The following is a 17,776-nucleotide window of genomic DNA, read 5'->3' as shown; positions in this document are numbered from 1 at the left end:
AGGGCTTATTGATCAAGGCACATACCTCCATCTCTGGCAATGCAGCATGGGGGTTCTTGCACAGAACCACTGTGTTATGTCAGGAGCTGGAGGTAACCACTGGCGCAGCAGTGCTGCTGTGCTGGAACTCAAGGAGAGCTAGTCCTGGCTACTTGCACTAAAATGCCATGTTCCAAATCTACACCACCAATGGATGCAAAAATTCAATTTTATGTGTTGACATAGGGGTTAGAGTAACTGCCTACAAATGCAGAGACATACATTCAAACATATACCACTTTTATCTGTTTTTAGACTGCATTCAAGGCGGTTCACGTGGGGAGGCTAGTCTAAACCCCCAATGGGGGTTTTTAAAATATGTTTTAGGAAGATTCACAGTGCGGTTATCTTATCTGGCTACGTGCCATCAAGCTTCAGCAGGAATCGTAGGTCATAAGCCTGGACAGGTCCTCAAGGTTGTTTCCATTTGCACACTCCCCCACACTCTCGCTCCGGTAATTAGCTCATTAGCTACTCCTTCCTGCCACAATGGGTACAGCAGCTTGCAACAGCCTGGCATTCCATCTCCCATCCAGAAACACAACCACAGATTCTCCTGCTTAGCTCTTCAACCAGTACCGGCAACTCAACCATCAGACCACACCACCTGACCCAGGTTCAAGTCCCACGTAGTCAGTTAGTCAGTATCTAGATTGTAAACCTCTTGGAGCAGACCTGGTCTTTCATTCTGTGTAAAGAACCATGTACATTGATGTCACTATATAAATAAATAGTACTAGCCATGAAAGTCATTAGGCAACCAGTTGGTCCAGCTACTATTTCTCAGCCTCAACTACCCCACAGGATTTTTGTGAGGATAACATGGTGTGGATTTAACCTTGTACACCAGCCTGAGTTTCTGAAGGAAGGGTGAGATAGAAAAGCAACTATGTGTAGCTTTGGTGCGTAGTGGAACATAAGATCAACCCATAAACGATTCGGGGAATTAGAGGCCTAGAATGGCTGGAGATAAAATATTTTGTTGGGCTAATATTAGTCACCTGTAGTGTGACTTAACATAGACAACATAAAGCTTATATAACATAAAGCTTAAACTTCCAGTAAGTAAGTTAAATCTGGTGAAGTTTAAAATGTTGGGTCTTTTTAAATTTAGTGATATTCTCCCACAGTTTGTCTCTCATCAAGCATAGGCAAAGGCAGGAGCAGTGGCATAGCTAGAGGGGGTGCAAAGTACTAATTTTTGCAGGGACCCGCACTGCAGTGTGCAAGCAGCCCCTCCCCTTCCGAGTCATTCTGGGCAGAGAGAGCAAAGCAGAGGTGTTCACCTGGCTCCAAAGGGGAGGAGAGGGACTGCTTGCACACTGTGGTGAGGCTTCCTGCAAAACTTAGTGCTTTGCCCCCCACTAGCTACACCACTGGACAGGAGGAAATGTAAACACCCAGAGTATAGTAAATAAAATTTGTGGGAACCATGGCCATTCTTTTAAAAAAGCTGTTGGACCCATGCAGTCATTCTCTGTTGCCTGCTCAGACAGAATGAACTGAAGAAGCTATTTTGTTTCTTTTAATCCAGGGTTTCTTCCTTGGAGCGACTACCCAGTGATGTCTCTTTGGAGATGATACAGGTGAAAGAGAAAGTAACCCAGTTTCCTTCCTCCTGCCCATTTCAGAACCTGGAGGTTGTTGCTACTCTGGGCGTCGGTGGATTCGGAAGAGTTGAACTGGTAAGAATTTGCTCTTGAAACTATACCCCGTTTTGGTCTGTGTGTTTTGATATAGCTGTGCCAGTGTGAGTATCTTTTCCACTTTCAGTGGTATTAAGAACCATCTTTTAAAAGCACACTCCTTAGTACCAAATGAATACCAAGGCTTCCCTGCGCCCATCTCCATTGCAGTAGTACAGCTCTCAAGCTGCCACTGCTGGATTTGGGAAGGTACCATGATAGCGGGGAGTAGGTGAGTGAATAGCTCCAAAGAAGTAATGATCTATACTCAGACTGAGACTCATTCAAGTCAAGGTGGCTTATGCAATTAATTCAGTTCTTATTGTGTCATTGTTTTCCATAGTGGTTTAGATGCTCTTACACCTAGCTGAACCCACCGCTACCAGTGCAGCCATGCCACTAGAGCATGTACTGCATCCTGCAAGGGGGCAGGGAGTCTCAGAGGTCTCTTATGGGCAAGGCAACATTTGTTCCCTTGCCCAGGGGTAAGCATCTGCTGCCAGTATGGGTGTACTCAAACTTGCACCAGCAATTGTTGGTGCAAGTCCAAGTGGACCTGGATGGCAGATTGAGGCTGGGAAAGGGAATAGGGTACCCTTCCTGTCCCGTTGTCTGCCCCATTCTTTCCCCACCCCATTCTACCCATCCTGCCACCTGCACTGACCTACCAGCACCAAGGTTCAGCTGACCTCTGGTGCACAGCTGCCCGCTGCTTGATCCAGCTGCACTGAATGGCGAGTCACCTTTTGCAACAGCCATAAAGCACCTCATGGTGCAAAAACATGAATTCTGGTGGCACAGCATGCCCGTACAATTGGGCCACTAATGTTCCAAGGATGGTCAACCTTGTTTGACTGACAACCTTTTCTTGTTCATCCAGGGGATCCATAAAAGATGACCCCTTAAGCAGTTTAAAAACAAGACATTTTGCTCCCAGGTTCTAGTTAATTGCCTAGCTGTGGTCTGAAGCATGCAGCAGTCAACTTTGAAGGTTCCGGCAGGTTCCAAGAGGCAGACTGGGAAACCTCTGGGCAGCACTTTGAGTTCCACAATGCAGGAGCTGTGGCTTCTCTTCCATGATGGTCAGCTGCCTTAGAATTCTAGCCTGGTTCCTCATAATGATTCTCAGGAAATTGAAAAGAGAAGAGAATATATGCTTGTTCATTACTTGTGATCACATTTTCTTTTGTGCTTAGGTTAAAGTTAAGAATGACAATGTAGCATTTGCCATGAAGTGCATCAAGAAGAAGCACGTAGTGGATACCAAACAGCAGGAGCATATCCACTCTGAAAAGAGAATCCTAGAAGAGGTCTGTTGTCCATTCATTGTGAAGTAAGTTCCCCCCCACCCCATTTTTATGTTTTATTTTAATACATGTAATAAAATATATGGTTTGATGATTTTCCAGCTTACCGCATATACCAGTGGTTTCCAAGCTGTTACCGTGGCAGCTGAAGGCACCATGGCAAACTCACAGGGATTCTGTAGGATGTCCCCAATGGTCTTCCTGGCTCTCTCAGGTGTGGCCATCTTGGATTGCACAAGACCTCATGTAATTCTCGTGAGCTATTGTACGATTCAAGATGGCGGAGCCCATTTCTCCGGCTCTCCTGGGTGCTGCCATCTTAGCGCCCATGAGATATCTCACAATCCACGATGGCAGCACCTGGGGGAGCTGGGAAAAAGAGGCTGCGGCAAAAGAAGGGTGCCGTAACCTTGGTGAGCTTGGGAACTGCTGCCATACACCATGACTCCCATCGCCACCTCTTGATCCCTCCTGTAGACTTTACTGCACTTTCATTCAGAATGAGAGCATTCTTCCAGAGGATGTTGTTGTACTCTGAATAATAATTCCTTCTCAGCTTAATTCGTACCATACCGGCATCACTAGACCTAAGAGCTATGAACCAACAAAGTGGAGAGCCACTTTTAGTGTGGGAGAGGAAGATGAGGACATGCAGCAAGAGGAACTTTCATGTGGGTCATCAATTCCCTTACCCCGTGTAGAGCTCTAGCAGCATTGATGGGGCTACTCGGAGCTACACTAACTATTTAGCTGGTGTAGAACCGAAGAGACCTGTGTTGGACTTTATGGCTTGGGAGGGGGGATAGGATTCGGCAGCAGCAGAGGCTGCTATTCCCAGACCCTTCCAGGCCTGAACTGCCCTCCAGCTTGTCTCTCCCCCCCCCCCCCCGTTTCACTCCATCCCCGCCTTCCCCAGCCCCGCAATGCCTTCCCACCACTCAGCTGGGAAACTGACCTCCTCACATTCCTCCATGTCTCCCGTCAGTGCAGAGGCCCAGGATGAAGTGGCACTAGCTTCTCCACTAGCATGGCTCGTCTGGTGGCCATGCTAGTAATAGCCATTTGCCAGGGTAGCACATGGGCATGTGGGAGAGCCTTGAATCAGGCTTCCCATCTGGATCTGATACTGCATAGATAGGAGACGTCCTGGCAGCCTTCAGGTTTACTGCCTTGAACTTCACCATGGACTAACAACAGGACGTGAACATGGCTTTGAATCATTAACAGGGCATCAGATACAAGGAAAGGGAGCTAGTTTGCAAAACGACTGTTGGAAATATAACAGAAAAGTGGCTGATTGATGCTGAACGGTTTGTCGTTTGAAACTAGAATTGTTTGGGTCCTTGTTCCTTTTCACTTCAGACTGTATCGCACGTTCAAAGATAACAAATACGTTTACATGCTCTTGGAAGCCTGTCTTGGGGGAGAACTATGGAGTATCCTCAGGGACAGGTAAGAGCAAACGGTTTTTGTTTTTGCATTTTTATATGAAGAATAAAAGCAGCAAAAAGGTTTTTTTAACCAAAGAAGCACATCCCAAGGTCCATATCAAATTAATAATAATAATAATAATAATAATAATAATAATAATAATAAAACAGGTATTTATATACCGCCTTTCTTGGTCTTTATTCAAGACTTTATTCAAGGCGGTTTACATAAGCAGGCTGATTAAATCCCCGTAGGGATTTTTACAATTGAAAGAAGGTTCTATCTTTCAAGAACCACAACAGTCCAGGTGTTTCACTCTGATCTGGTTTCGCATTCTGGCCTCCATCCTCCCACGCTCAGAGCAGATGGAATCGCTCGGCTTCAGCTTGTCAGCTGCTCCAAGGTCGCACGGTGCCGGTGGCCTCGAACTGGCGACCTTGTGGATGTTATCTTCAGGCAGTCGGAGGCTCTACCCTCTAGACCAGACCTCCTGCCCATTACAGTCTAACCAAATTAGACTGGTTACACTCATAATGGGCTGTATACAGATGATAGATTATTAAACCTGAGCCTGTGGGAGGAAGTCCAATCTTCCAAGCAAAGCAGGGAGCACGGATGAAGGCAGCTGAATCCTTCCCATGCCTACTACTGATGGGAAAAGTGGGATTCCTGCTACTGATGGAATGGTGGGAAAGGAGTGGGAAGGGGCTTAGCCAAATTCCTTCCACTTGGAAACAGGTCGGCAAGCCACCCAGGGGAAAGGGGGAGAGGGCCCAGACCAACCAATGGCTGCAGGAATGGTTACGGAGCCAAAGAGCTGAAATTTACTAATGAACTAGAACCACTACTGAACCCAAATTTGTCATGGCTCGACTCCCCGCTGTCCCAGCCTTGCTACCAGAGCGACAGATTAGATTGGACACGAACCACATTCATCAAACTATTTGGCCTATGTTTGAATTTTAAATGTAAATATTAGCAGCAAGTAGCTCTGATTGAGATGAGAGCCATGGTGCAACAGAAGCGATTCAGCCTTTTGCCTGACCTCAGGCTCAAGAGCAGGCACCTTCATGGCCACTGTTTATAAGCTCCCCTTCCAGGTGACACAGGGTTAAAACACTCTCCCATTCACTAATTCTCTCCTGCTGGTGTCTCCTCTCAAATTTGCATTACTGGGGAAAGGATTAGTTGGGAAACCTCTTTTTCCCCCTGCGTGTATTTTTAGACATGTGTAGGAAATGATTATGTTCTTTCAGAGGCAGCTTTGATGAAACCACTACAAAGTTCTGTTTTGGATGTGTGACAGAAGCTATTGACTATTTGCATCGCACCAGTATTATTTACAGAGACCTGAAGCCAGAAAACTTACTTTTGGATGCCCAAGGGTATATCAAGGTGGTAAGTGTTTTATGTTTTTTTTTAAAAAAAGTATTTGTAGCCATACTGAACAGAGAGGCTCAGTTTGCACCCAAAAGGGAATTTAAGAGCATTTAATTCATGTTAGCCTTGTGTACTGAAATTGAGACTGATTTTCCTTGTGGATTAGAAAGAACTTATTAATTCTTGCCCTTGGGGAGATGTCCCAGGCCTTCCTTGCTACCAGAGTTTTATACGGTTGTTTAAAGATTTTTTTAAAAGACATTTTTATAGTTGATTTCTGCTGTAACAAATAGAAAATAAAAATATAGTAAAATGCTTTAATAATCTACACTAAAAGTGGGATGTCAATACAGGTGGATACAGAAAACCATGGATAATCAAATCTGCAGTTTTTGGCCCCATAAGTCCTCCAAAAGGGACCAGAACTGCACTCCAGCACTTGCTGCCTCTGTGGGCTTCAGAATGGCCTTTTCAGCCAAAAAAAAAAACCCCTTGGAAAAACCCTCAGGAAACCAGAAGTGTTGTTTTTATGCCCTATAAGGCATTCTGTGGCCTGGAAAAGACCACAGAGCCGTTGCAGAATCCACAGATACAGAGGACCCACCTGTAATTGGGTATATATAAATTCATTTTTTGTACATGTGTTTACCATCTCAGAGTTGCTTCCTGCATTACAATTTTCATTCATGGGAGCGGTCTGGGTAATTACTTGCCTGGTCAAAATTGTGATGTGGAAAGAGATCAGAACAGCAACTGTGGATTTCCCTTGGTCAAATACAGAGGACAGTGTGCCAGGCAAGAGGCATGTGTGGAAGAAATGATGGAGGTGGAAGAGGAACTTTGGGTGCAATCCTAATCAACTTTACTGGCATAGCTATGCCAATGGTGCATCTGCTGCAACTTGCAGTTGGGGGCAGTCACAGAGGCATTCTCAAGGTAAGGCAATGTTTGTTCCCTTACCTTGGAGTTGCATTGCCCTTACCTCGGTGCTGGAAAGTTGGTTTGGTTTGCACCCTTTATCCCTTTGGGGGGGAGGGGTGGATTAGGCTCTGCCTACAATCTTCAAACCCTTCCTCATAGTGATTCTCCTGTTAAATGAGAAATTGCAGCAAAAACTGCATGTATGCCCTCTTGTACATTCTTGATAAATCTGACCATACCAGAACAGAGCTAGCTATGAGACTTACCAGGGGAGGCCAAGAGGAGAAAGAGGCTGGCTATCTCTTGAGCCTTTGTTTTATGGAACGAATTAGGACAATGAATCTGCTGTCCTTCAGGAAGTGACATTATGAAAGATAGGACTTGCATCAGAAAAAAATGCATTTGGGGAAGAGGGCTAAGCAGACTCTGTCATGAAAACCACTTGGTCAAAGTGTGCCATTCTTCTCATAGACGAGTATGACTCTCGGTTTTGGTACTCACCAAAGAGAAAGTTGCATGATTTGTGAGAAGAGAACACCGTAATCTCAACTTTACATTTACTTGCTCACTTACTAACTTACTTGCAAATTTACGCCCTTCTTTATCTCCCTCACGGCATTCAAAGTGGCTTCCAAGTATGATAAAAAACATATATATATATATATATATATATATATATATATATATATATATATATATATATATATATATATATATATATATTAAAAACTCCTAAAATCCCATGAGCACTTAAAACAACACATTAAGAGCCAAGAGCAATAAAATGCAGATAAAACCAGAAGAAGACAATTTTTTAAAAGCACCATAAAACTAATCAGCATAAAAAACCCCAAGTATCCATATAAAAAACAGAAAAGTCTAAAGTAAAAACACATGTTTTTAGGCCCCGCTGGAAAGCCTCCAAAGAGGGAGCAGTTTGTAAACTAAGAGGGAGGGAATTCCACAAAGTTGGTGCCACCATGGAGAAGGCCGTATTCCTTGCCGTATTCCCCTCCCACCTCTATGGGTGGCAGCACCTTTAAAAGGGCCCTCTCCAATTACCAGAGAGGATGAGCTGGATTTTATGAGAGAAGGTGGTCTCTCAAATTCCTTGGCCCCCAGCCATATAGATTGTGTAGATCAAAACCAGCAACTTGAATTGGGCCTGAAAACAAATGGGCAGTCAGTGCAGCTGCTGGAACAGCAGCCTGACAGAATCCAACTGCCTACCTCCTGCAAGTACATGGGCCGCCACATTCTGCGCTAATTGCAGTTTCCGAACCATCCTAAAGAGCAGCCCCTCGTGGAGCACATTACAGTAGTCTAGACGTGACCTCACTGTGGCATGGATCACCGTGGCTAGGTCTGCCCCATCCAAGTGCGGCCACAGTTGGCGCACCAACCAAAGCTCAGCAAAGGCTCTCCTGGCCTCAGCCACCACCTGGGAGTCCAGGAGCAATTTTGAATCCAGGAGAAACACTTGAAGGAAACACCTAACTTAAGAGGAAGACAAGGTTTAGCAAGATGTATGGGAGAGAAAAGCCCAATATTGGTCAAAGTGTACATGGGCAAGTTGAAATTCTGGATGCAAAAGAAGCTTAAAAGCAATCATAAAAGCAAGGGATAATGTCAGAATCCCCCTCTGTCTGGAAGCACCCAAGAATAGCCAGACCCGTATATCACTGTCTGATCTGCTCTTTCCCATGAGGTTGATTTCGGGTTTGCTAAGAAAATTGGAGCTGGACAAAAGACCTGGACGTTCTGTGGTACTCCTGAATATGTTGCTCCTGAAGTAATTCTGAACAAAGGACACGATTTCAGCGTGGACTTCTGGTCTCTCGGAATACTTGTGTATGAACTGCTTACAGGAAAGTAAGTGCCTAATAATTTATTCCAGGCTTTGCCAGTGCTTGTCTTTTTTATAAGTTGCATATTCATAAATCGCTTATTGTTGGTGGTTGTTCTACCTCAGCATTATCTGTTAGGGAGGGACCATAGTTCAGGGATGGAACACTTGCTTTGTAGGCAGAAAGTCTCAGGTCTATTTATTATAATAGACTTATTCCACTCCTTAGCCAAGGAGGCTCCCAGAGTGGCTTACATAAAATGGATGAAAATAGCCGATCATTAAAACAACAGAGCTTATTTTTTCTTTTCTCACCCTGATGGCTTTGTCCTCTCTACCTATTCTGCCTCCCCACAGGGGTTGATGGTTCTCTTCAGTGAGGGCAGAAAGGCCCAGATCCATTTGGAGAAACAGCCAAAGGTTAAGATGGCAGTGCTGATATTTCTCCTTGCTGGCATCTCCAGGGGGAAGGATCTCAGTAGCAGAATTGGGAAAGATCTGGACCTGAGATCTTGGTTAACTATTGGCCACTGAACTAGAAGGCATTGGGCATCATTCATTATACGGCAATTCTCTCTGTTCATGTTTCAGAACTAATGCAGTTTAAAGTTCTGTGTAGCCAAACTGTTGGGTGCTTCTAAACAGATGTTTCATCCTTCATTTTTTAACGACGGGAGCACCAAAAAATTGGGTGGGGGAGAGAACCCAGATCATGGGGGGCAAGCATGCAGGTGCTTGTGGGCTTACACTTTTGCATCACAGTTCCAGTTGAAATTGTCTTTCCCAAAGCTGCTGATGGCTCCAGGAGAGAATCAGCCCTTGCTTCTTTCCTAGGCAAATTGCAGGTGTGTCTGTGTGGGTGGAGAATTTTCAACAAGACCACGGGAAAGAATTAGCCTACTGTGTGGGGCTTATTGACACAAACACAAACATACGCCCCTGCTATTTACAATGGGATAAAATAGTACAGTCGAAAGACCCACTGTGTTCAGACCCACTGTGCTGACTCCCTTGTAGGATCAATGCAGACATTACCAGTTTTTTCCTCTTGCCATTTAACCATTTTTTTTTTTTTTTTGCTTCTCTTCCTCTTTTTCACTCCTGAAAAACCTGACATTCACTCTAGTCCTCCATTTTCTGGAGCTGATCAAATGATGACCTACAATTTGATTCTAAAAGGTGTTGAAAGGCTGGATTTTCCCAGACTAATAACAAAGCGGCCTGAAGATCTGATTCGGCGGCTCTGCAGGTGAGGAGGGCAATTTGGCGGCGATGGCCCGAGAAGAATGCTTGAGCAGCTGTGTTGGGGTGCCTGGCATCCAGAGTGCTAAATTTCAGTCAAATACCCTCCTGATCTTTTAGAAACCAAAACCCCTGTTGTGTTCCTGCTTAGACAGGCTTTCGGCATATTAACAGTAACACTGATTTTTAAGTGAATGTTGAGCATGAACCAGGGACTCAATATTTTGTTATTTCTGGACCATTTTGTGATGCTTTATTATTGCTGCATGTATGTGCATGTGCAATAGTGCATGTGCATGCAATAGTGCATGTATGCACTGCTGAAACAGAGAAGCCTGCATTGGCTCGGTCATGTTGTGAGAATGGATGATGGCCAGATTCCAAAGGATCTCCTCTATGGAGAACTTGTGCAAGGAAAGCGCCCTACAGGTAGACCACAGCTGCGATACAAGGACATCTGCAAGAGGGATCTGAAGGCCTTAGGAGTGGACCTCAACAGGTGGGAAACCCTGGCCTCTGAGTGTCCCGCTTGGAGGCAGGCTGTGCAGCATGGCCTTTCCCAGTTTGAAGAGACACTTGGCCAACAGTCCGAGGCACAGAGGCAAAGAAGGAAGGCCCATAGCCAGGGAGACAAACCAGGGACAGACTGCACTTGCTCCCAGTGTGGAAGGGATTGTCACTCCCGAATCGGCCTTTTCAGCCACACTAGACGCTGTTCCAGAACAACCATTCAGTGCGCGATACCATATTCTTTCGAGACTGAAGGTTGCCAACAATATTATTGCTGCTCAGTTGCTTTGCTTTCTTGAGGTGTTCAGAACTATGGAGATGCAAAGATGAAGTAAACAACCAGAGCCTGAGGACCCAATCCTATCCAATTTTCCAGTGCCGGTGCAGCCATGCCAATGGGGCATGTGCTGCATCCTGTGGTGGGGAGGCAGCCATAGAAGCCTCCACAAAGTATGGGGACACTTGTTCCCTTGCTTCAGGACTGCATTGTGGCTGCACTCATGCTGAAACCTGGCTAGGATTGGGCCCTAACTCACTTGCACTCTGTGGAGCATGGGGTAAACTTTCACCTGTCGGTGGGAGGGCAGGGGAATCTGTGGGCTGTGCCAGGCCTACTGAATCTCGCCATTTGGTCTGACTCTTCTCCCTCTGTGTTAGTTGACAGTAACAGAGCCACTACCTGTCCTATAGTGCAGCCATTTTCAACCTTTTTCATCTCACGGTGCACTGAAAAGGCACTAAAATTGTCAAGGCGCACTATCAGTTTTTTGACAATTGACAAGGCACCCTGCACTGACAGCAGAGGCCTGCATCCTCCAGTAGCCCTACGAACAAATGACCTTCCCCCAAATTCCCACGGCACACTTGCAGATCCTCCGCGGTGCACTAGTGTGCCACAGCGCAGTGCTTGAAAATGGTTGCCACAGTGGCCTATCTTTCAACTGCTCTACTCATGTTAAATCTTTCATCCTGGTTGCTAGGCAACTGATGTAAAACTGAGCACTTAGCAATGAAGCACAGGACTGTTAAACAGTTTGATGGTACTGATCCTGCAAACACTTGTAGCCGGATGAGAAGTAGCTGCCAACTTGCAATTAACTGGAGGTGAAGGTGCAAGGCCATGTCCTCACTGAAAGTTTGTTCAGAATTGTTTGGCATATCTGTACACTCTGAAGACCCATGAAGCAACTACCTGCTGAAGCAAAGCAGGTTTACATCTGGTCAGTGCCTGGATGGGAGACCACCAGGAACTCTATATAGAGTTCCATCTTCCTTGACTTCTGTAATGGAACAAAGGCAGGACAAAAATATAATAAATGAGAACATAAGAAAAGCCCTGCTGGATCAGGCCAAAGGCTCATCTAGTCCGGCTTCCTGCATCTCACAGTGGCCCACCAGATGCTTCAGGGAGCACACAAGATGACAAGAGACTTGCATCCTGGTTCCCTCCCTTGCATCTGGCAAATAAATAAGATCACATGCTGGTCCCTGTGACATTCCACTAGGCAGACTGGAAGATCAAGGGTGATCCACTCAGCAAAAGCGTGCCTGAAAGCTAATGGGGTACCTTATTTCTTGGTGTTTCCCACACATCCACCCACTGAATGTGTTGAATCAGCACTTCCATGGGTTTTTACTCCTCATCTCTTGCTTTTATAATTAAGTTCATGCCTGCAGCAATTTTAAGGTTACACTTGGACTATAAGAAATTCTGAAATACTCAGGATGTGCAAGAAGCACCTAGTGCCACTCCTCCACAGTCAAGATGCATCACCCTAGACTTTTTACCATTTTGCCCTGGTTCAGAGTTACTTATAAGGGTTTCTTCAGACTCATGGCTAGGTAAGCATGTTCGTGTACGCATTCTGTGTGCTGGAGCTGAAGAAAGCACACATTTAAAAAAAAAATGCAAACGTAGGAAACCCAGGGTGCAATCCTAACCCCTTATGTCAGTGCTTTCCAGCACTGGCACAGCAGTGCCAATGGGACATGTGCTGCATCCTGAAGTTGGGTGTCACTCACAGAAGCCTCCTCAAAGTATGGGAATGTTTGTTCCCTTACCTCAGAGCTGCATTGCCCTTATGTCAGTGCTGGAAAGCACTGACATAAGGGGTTAGGATTGCGCCCTCAGTTAATGAAGGTTGTTAGTCATTGAACTCCAATGTCAGCAACTGTTACCCTGCACATCCCTGATCTTGTCTGATCTTGGAAGCTAAGCAGGGTCAGGCCTGGTTAGTACTTGGATGGGAGACCACCTGGGAATACCGGGTTCTTTAGGCTTATACCATAGTCTTTCGAGACTGAAGGTTGCCAACCATGATGGAAAGTATATGACTTTTAAGGTTGTGCTTGAAGTATTAAAACATATTTAATATGTTGCAGTAGTTGAACAGACCACAGAGTGTTGCAGAGTATATTTATCTCTAAGTCAGCCAGTGATTTAAGGGCCAGAAGAGATTTTTCCAACAAATATTTAAATGAAACCTATTTAAAAATGTATCAAAATGATAGCCTGTGTAATTGCTGAAGTTCTCAGAAAACAACATAAATAGCAATCCATTTCAATCCTCTCAAAATGATTCCCTAAACTGCAGTGATTTGCAGGCCTTTCAAATGACCAGCAGAGTTGGACCTTGGTGGGCCTAACCAATCACTTTGTGCAGCTGTAGCTTGATTGTCACCGAGATCCGGGCCTGGGTTGGACCATTTCAGAATGTAGGGGGACAGACTCAGAATTCAATTCTCTTTCATACGCCCCCCCCCTCCAAAAAAAAACCCAATGCTCGAAGAAAATTAACATGGTAGGGAGAAGCATAGGCTTGCACACTGCAGGTCATAGAGGAGAGATCTGTTACATGAGTAACCACCTGCAGTTTGAAGTGGCACCTCCCAGACGTGAGCCTACCATCTCATTGAAAAGTAGACTGTTTAAGCCACCACCAAGAAGGCCCTGTCTGGTTCATCAACCTAGCCATCCTGCTAGGTGAGACAGTGGGGAATTTTGAAGCAGATGGGCTTCAATAGACCAAGGCATTCCCTGTGATATGCTTCCCAAGCTATTTTTGGAGGGTTTGGGGTTTTGAAGTGTTTTGACCAAAACTTTGAAGTGACGAAGTAATCATGATGATATTCTTAAATGATGGCATATTCTTACGATGCATTGTTTACTTTGTATTGTTTTTAGACAAAACCCCACTGAGCGATTAGGCAATCTGAAGAATGGAATACATGATATTAAGAGGCACAGGTAAGGAGACCGTGAGAGGAAGAGAGAGACCAGTGCTGATGGGGACAACTTGGCACCTTTGCCTCCTGCTTTTGCTCTGAGTGCTCTGAAAACTAAAACACGGAAGGGTGAAATCAGTCACCTTCCCACATAGGATTAAGTTTAGGGTTGTAACCACTGTGATGCCAGCTTCATTGAGCTTCTTGTTCTTAAATTTTCTCATCAGGTGGCTGAACGGTTTCAACTGGGATGGCCTGAAAGCACGGAAGTTAACGTCGCCTTTAAAGAGAGAGGTACTGAGTCCAGCATGTTCGAACTCTAACAGCCCAATCCTAAAGGGGAGTTGAGCCTGCACAGGCCTCCCTTTCACGAAGTGTCACAAATGTCCCTTATCCAGGGCTAAGGGAACGTTTTCCCCTTACCTGGGGGTAAGCCTCCAGTGCTGAAATGGGTCTATTTAGACCCATGCCATCTAGACTTGGGAAGGTGGATCAAGGCTGGCAGGGGGCGAGAATATTGGTGGCAGAATATCATCCCCTTCCAGGCTGCCACCCTCACCTCGTTTTGCCCAGTCTTCTTCCCATTTCTCCCCCTCCCTGCCTCACTCTACCCCCTGTGCTGACTTACTAGGACTGGGGGACATTCAGGGGCTGCTGGTGTGCTGCCTTTCAACTCCCAGCTGCTCCAAAGTGTTTTGCGACAGCTGTAAAGGACCTTATGTTGCTGGAATGCGAGGTCCAGCAGCAGAAGGCCCTTACAGGATTGGGCCATAAGTCACACTCTGATCTCCATCTCTCATAATACATTGCTGCCTGTTCCATGGGGAGCTCCATGGTCAGACAAGTGCACACTAGAATAGCAGTGTTTTGAGGACGTTGGATTCAGCTAGGGACACGCTTGGTGAAAACCTTGGCCAATATTCAGCTAGGGCAGGGGTGTCCAAACTTTTTGGCAGGAGGGTCACATCATCTCTCTGACATTGTGTCAAGGGCTGTGGGGGAAAAAGAATTAATTTACATTTCAAATTTGAATAAATTGACATAAATGAATATATTAGAGAGAGAACTTATATGAATGACTGAAGGTCTTGCAATAGCTCAATGCCTATAAAAGGCCTTGCAGAAAGCAAGGCCAGCCTTTCCTTTGCTGCCACTGATGCATCACAGATGTGAAACAGCAAGCAGTGGAGGGAGCCCTCATCCCACAGCTTACACAAGAGATTGAACAGTTGGCTGTCATGCTGAGAGCAGTTGCATCAGGCCAGCACAGGCTCCAGCAAGTTTTTGGAGGGCCAGAGACTCATTGGAGAATGGGGGTTCCCTGAGGGCCAGATTGGGAGTCCTCGAGCGCCACAAGTGGCCCCAGGGTTGGGGTTTGGGCACCCCTGAGCTAGGGGAATAAGAGATCAGTGTGCACAAATTCAGTGACTTGTGCTTAAGTGGAGTTTTGGTTGGGAAAGAGAAGAAGCAAGGGATAAAGGCAAAGGTCACCATGGCTGCTGCTAATGTTGCAGTGAGCATCTTCATCTGAAGTCACAAGGTATTCTAGACAGAGCCTACAGCTAAATTGGAGCTCATAAGACTTGGTTCTACAGGGGATGTGTCCCAGCATGCTTTAGGGATGTGCCTAGGAAGTCATGCAAAACCTACCTGCCCACAGTCTTGTATGCCAACATACCTGCTATTTGCCCAGCATCTCTTTAAGATTTTCCTTAAATTTCCTTCTCTTGTTACTCTGTTTCAGCTTGCAGGTCCCATGGATTACAGCTATTTCGACAGATACCCACCTGAACAGGGAGTCCCACCTGATGAGCTGTCAGGCTGGGATAAAGATTTCTGAGAGGAAAAGAGCTACACTCGTAGTTCTGCCCTTAGAAGAAACCGCAGATTGTCTGCTCTGGTTGCGAACATACTTGTTAAGAGTCCAATCCAGCTGCATACCGATCAATGGGACGTTTGCATTTAGATTCAGTAAGATATGGCTCACACCCTAATTTGCTTTATAACTTCACAGCACGAAAGGCTTGTCACAACAAGGTATCCTTTGAAGGACGATAAACCCACTTCTTCATTCATCTTCTTACAGAGGTGTGTGACGGATTCATTACGTCATCATCTCTGCTCTGGTGTACTCCTATGTATGCATAGAATGCTACAGCAAGCAAGTCTGGACCCTTGAGGTGAGAAATGTATGAAAACAAAGGAAATCCTGAAGCAAAGCAGTGTCCTGATTGGCCTTGTGTGGGTGCCAATGTGTCCCTATTCTTTTCCATCTTGCAGAGGAAATAAAACCCACACCTTAAAAATGGTTTGCTCTTGGGAATTTGAGGCACGTTTCTGCAATTTTGCTTTCTTATAAATATGTTTATGTGAAGGCACATACAGAAACATGTTATCATGATCATGTAGAGAGGAAGCAGATGGATAACACAGAACATCGTAATACAAAAACAGCAAATTAAACTTTCAACAAGAAACTCAGTTACTACAAAAGAATTATTTTCACCTGGGTCATTTTTGTCTTCAAGTTACTGGCCTCTATTCTTTTGCTAGGCATTTAGCAGAGATCAGAACACAGATTTTTGAAATCCCATCTGTTTCTGTGCTTCGTAACACAGACGTAATGACTGTCACTCGCGTAATGACTTTTTAGGTGTACACCTAAAAATGTGAATTATGAGTACAACAAATACTTGTTTTTAAAAGAAGTGTAATACACGTATGTTTGTCATTGACTGTGGCTTCATGATGAACATACACTTAGTGGTAAACTGGTGTTAGTTGCCTTTTTACTGTGTTAAACACCTCTTCATCTTTTTCCCCCCTGATTTTTTTGATTTTACAGCAAGCTTTTTGCAATGTAAAAAGCTGCTTCTTCCCTGTTGTGCACAGCACCTAATAACAGCTACTTTACTTAAAGCTAAGCACATTTAGGGCTGATCAGTGCCTGGATGGGTAATCACATGTGGAGTATAAAGTAGTGTGTATATCTACGACCTCCTTCTCTTAGTGATGGGAAGCACTGTGACCTTCTTAATGGTTCCTTGCTTAGAATAAAAAGAGTATTCTTGGATTGCTTCTATTAGGTTTTTCTTATAATGGAACTAAACGTGAGGGGTTAGGAACCCAAGCATATTTTACTAGAAAGAAATAGAAAGGCCATATTTTAATAGAAAGAAATTTTAAAAAGCACAAACCATGTCTATTTTTTGTAGAAAATATGGAGTCTTCCAGTTTAAGAGGTTTGACTTTTAATAGGTTGACAAGAATTAGAATGCAGACTTTTGTTTTCCATTATCAAGCTGTGGTTTTAATGCAATAGTTCTAGTGTCAGTAGCCCCAAGATAGTGAAGGGTATAACCCTTTCATCCAAGCCAAGAAGGGGACTCTGGATTTTGGAGATACATAGCACTGAAGTTCAGATGCTGTGAAACAGCAAAAGTGCTTCTGGCTTTCATATAATTTTTTACCCATGAAAGTACAGCCAAGGGGATCATACAGTGGGGATGGAATGAGCTCTTGCTGGATAGTATATTTTACTTCATGGTTTACTGATGTTGCCTAGCAACTGTGGTTGGATGCAAGGGCTGAGTTCAGATGTCACATTTCTCCCCCTCGTTTGTATAAATGAGGAACAAGAGACAAGCTTAAAAATTCCTTCCCATTTTCTGTGGCCTGGTTTCATATAAGACTTCCAGGTTTGTTAAACTTCAGTTTACTGTGATGCCTGACCTGAGAAACAGTGGTTTAAGCAAATGAAGGATGCAAACCAGGGTCAAGCCTTGCTTAAACCACGAACCACAGTTTCTTGGTTCAAGTACTACAGCAAACAATGGTTTAACAAACCATGGAATCTGGGGTACACAAGGGGAGGAGGGAGTGTTCAAACTTGTTTGTTCCTGATTGAACAAACAGTAGAATGTGACTGGGAATATGACATTTGAACCAGGCCAAAAAGAGAGGTTTGCCTTGTGAAGATCTCCTGTCACACATGGAGCATTGCTGCAGAAGTAATTCACAGGTCAGGAGCCCTGGGAAATGAAATCTGCATGTTTAAGACTCTTTAGTATCTTCAGTTAAAAGGGCCTTAGGGGGCGGATCTCAGAAGGACCCACTGCCGTGGGAAGAGACATTACTGGGCTAAATGGTCTAACTCATTGTCAGGCAGCAGCATACATTGATCTACCACA

The 17,776-nt window shown here is 44.8% G+C and overlaps 1 protein-coding gene across 4 annotated transcripts in view; it reads left to right on the top strand.

Moving 5' to 3' along the window:
• The window catches only part of PRKG2 (protein kinase cGMP-dependent 2), a 60,988-nt gene extending 45,562 nt beyond the window's left edge, over nt 1-15,426 (top strand). For 2 of the 4 annotated variants that reach the window (XM_066632077.1, XM_066632076.1), the window contains exons 12-20: nt 1,594-1,724; nt 2,921-3,057; nt 4,394-4,483; nt 5,719-5,860; nt 8,472-8,635; nt 9,736-9,858; nt 13,546-13,608; nt 13,814-13,880; nt 15,331-15,426. In XM_066632077.1, coding sequence (XP_066488174.1) covers nt 1,594-1,724; nt 2,921-3,057; nt 4,394-4,483; nt 5,719-5,860; nt 8,472-8,635; nt 9,736-9,858; nt 13,546-13,608; nt 13,814-13,880; nt 15,331-15,426 — 1,013 coding nt within the window. Of the gene's footprint in view, nt 1-1,573; nt 1,725-2,920; nt 3,058-4,393; nt 4,484-5,718; nt 5,861-8,471; nt 8,636-9,735; nt 9,859-13,545; nt 13,609-13,813; nt 13,881-15,330 lie in introns of all 4 variants that reach the window. The other 2 variants (XM_066632078.1, XM_066632075.1) reach the window with 2 other exon arrangements.
• The last annotated feature ends 2,350 nt before the right edge of the window (nt 15,427-17,776 follow it).

This window comes from Tiliqua scincoides, chromosome 6 (assembly GCF_035046505.1).
Source record: "Tiliqua scincoides isolate rTilSci1 chromosome 6, rTilSci1.hap2, whole genome shotgun sequence".
NCBI classification, from domain to species: domain Eukaryota; kingdom Metazoa; phylum Chordata; class Lepidosauria; order Squamata; family Scincidae; genus Tiliqua; species Tiliqua scincoides.
This window is presented reverse-complemented; position numbering and strand designations above follow the sequence as displayed.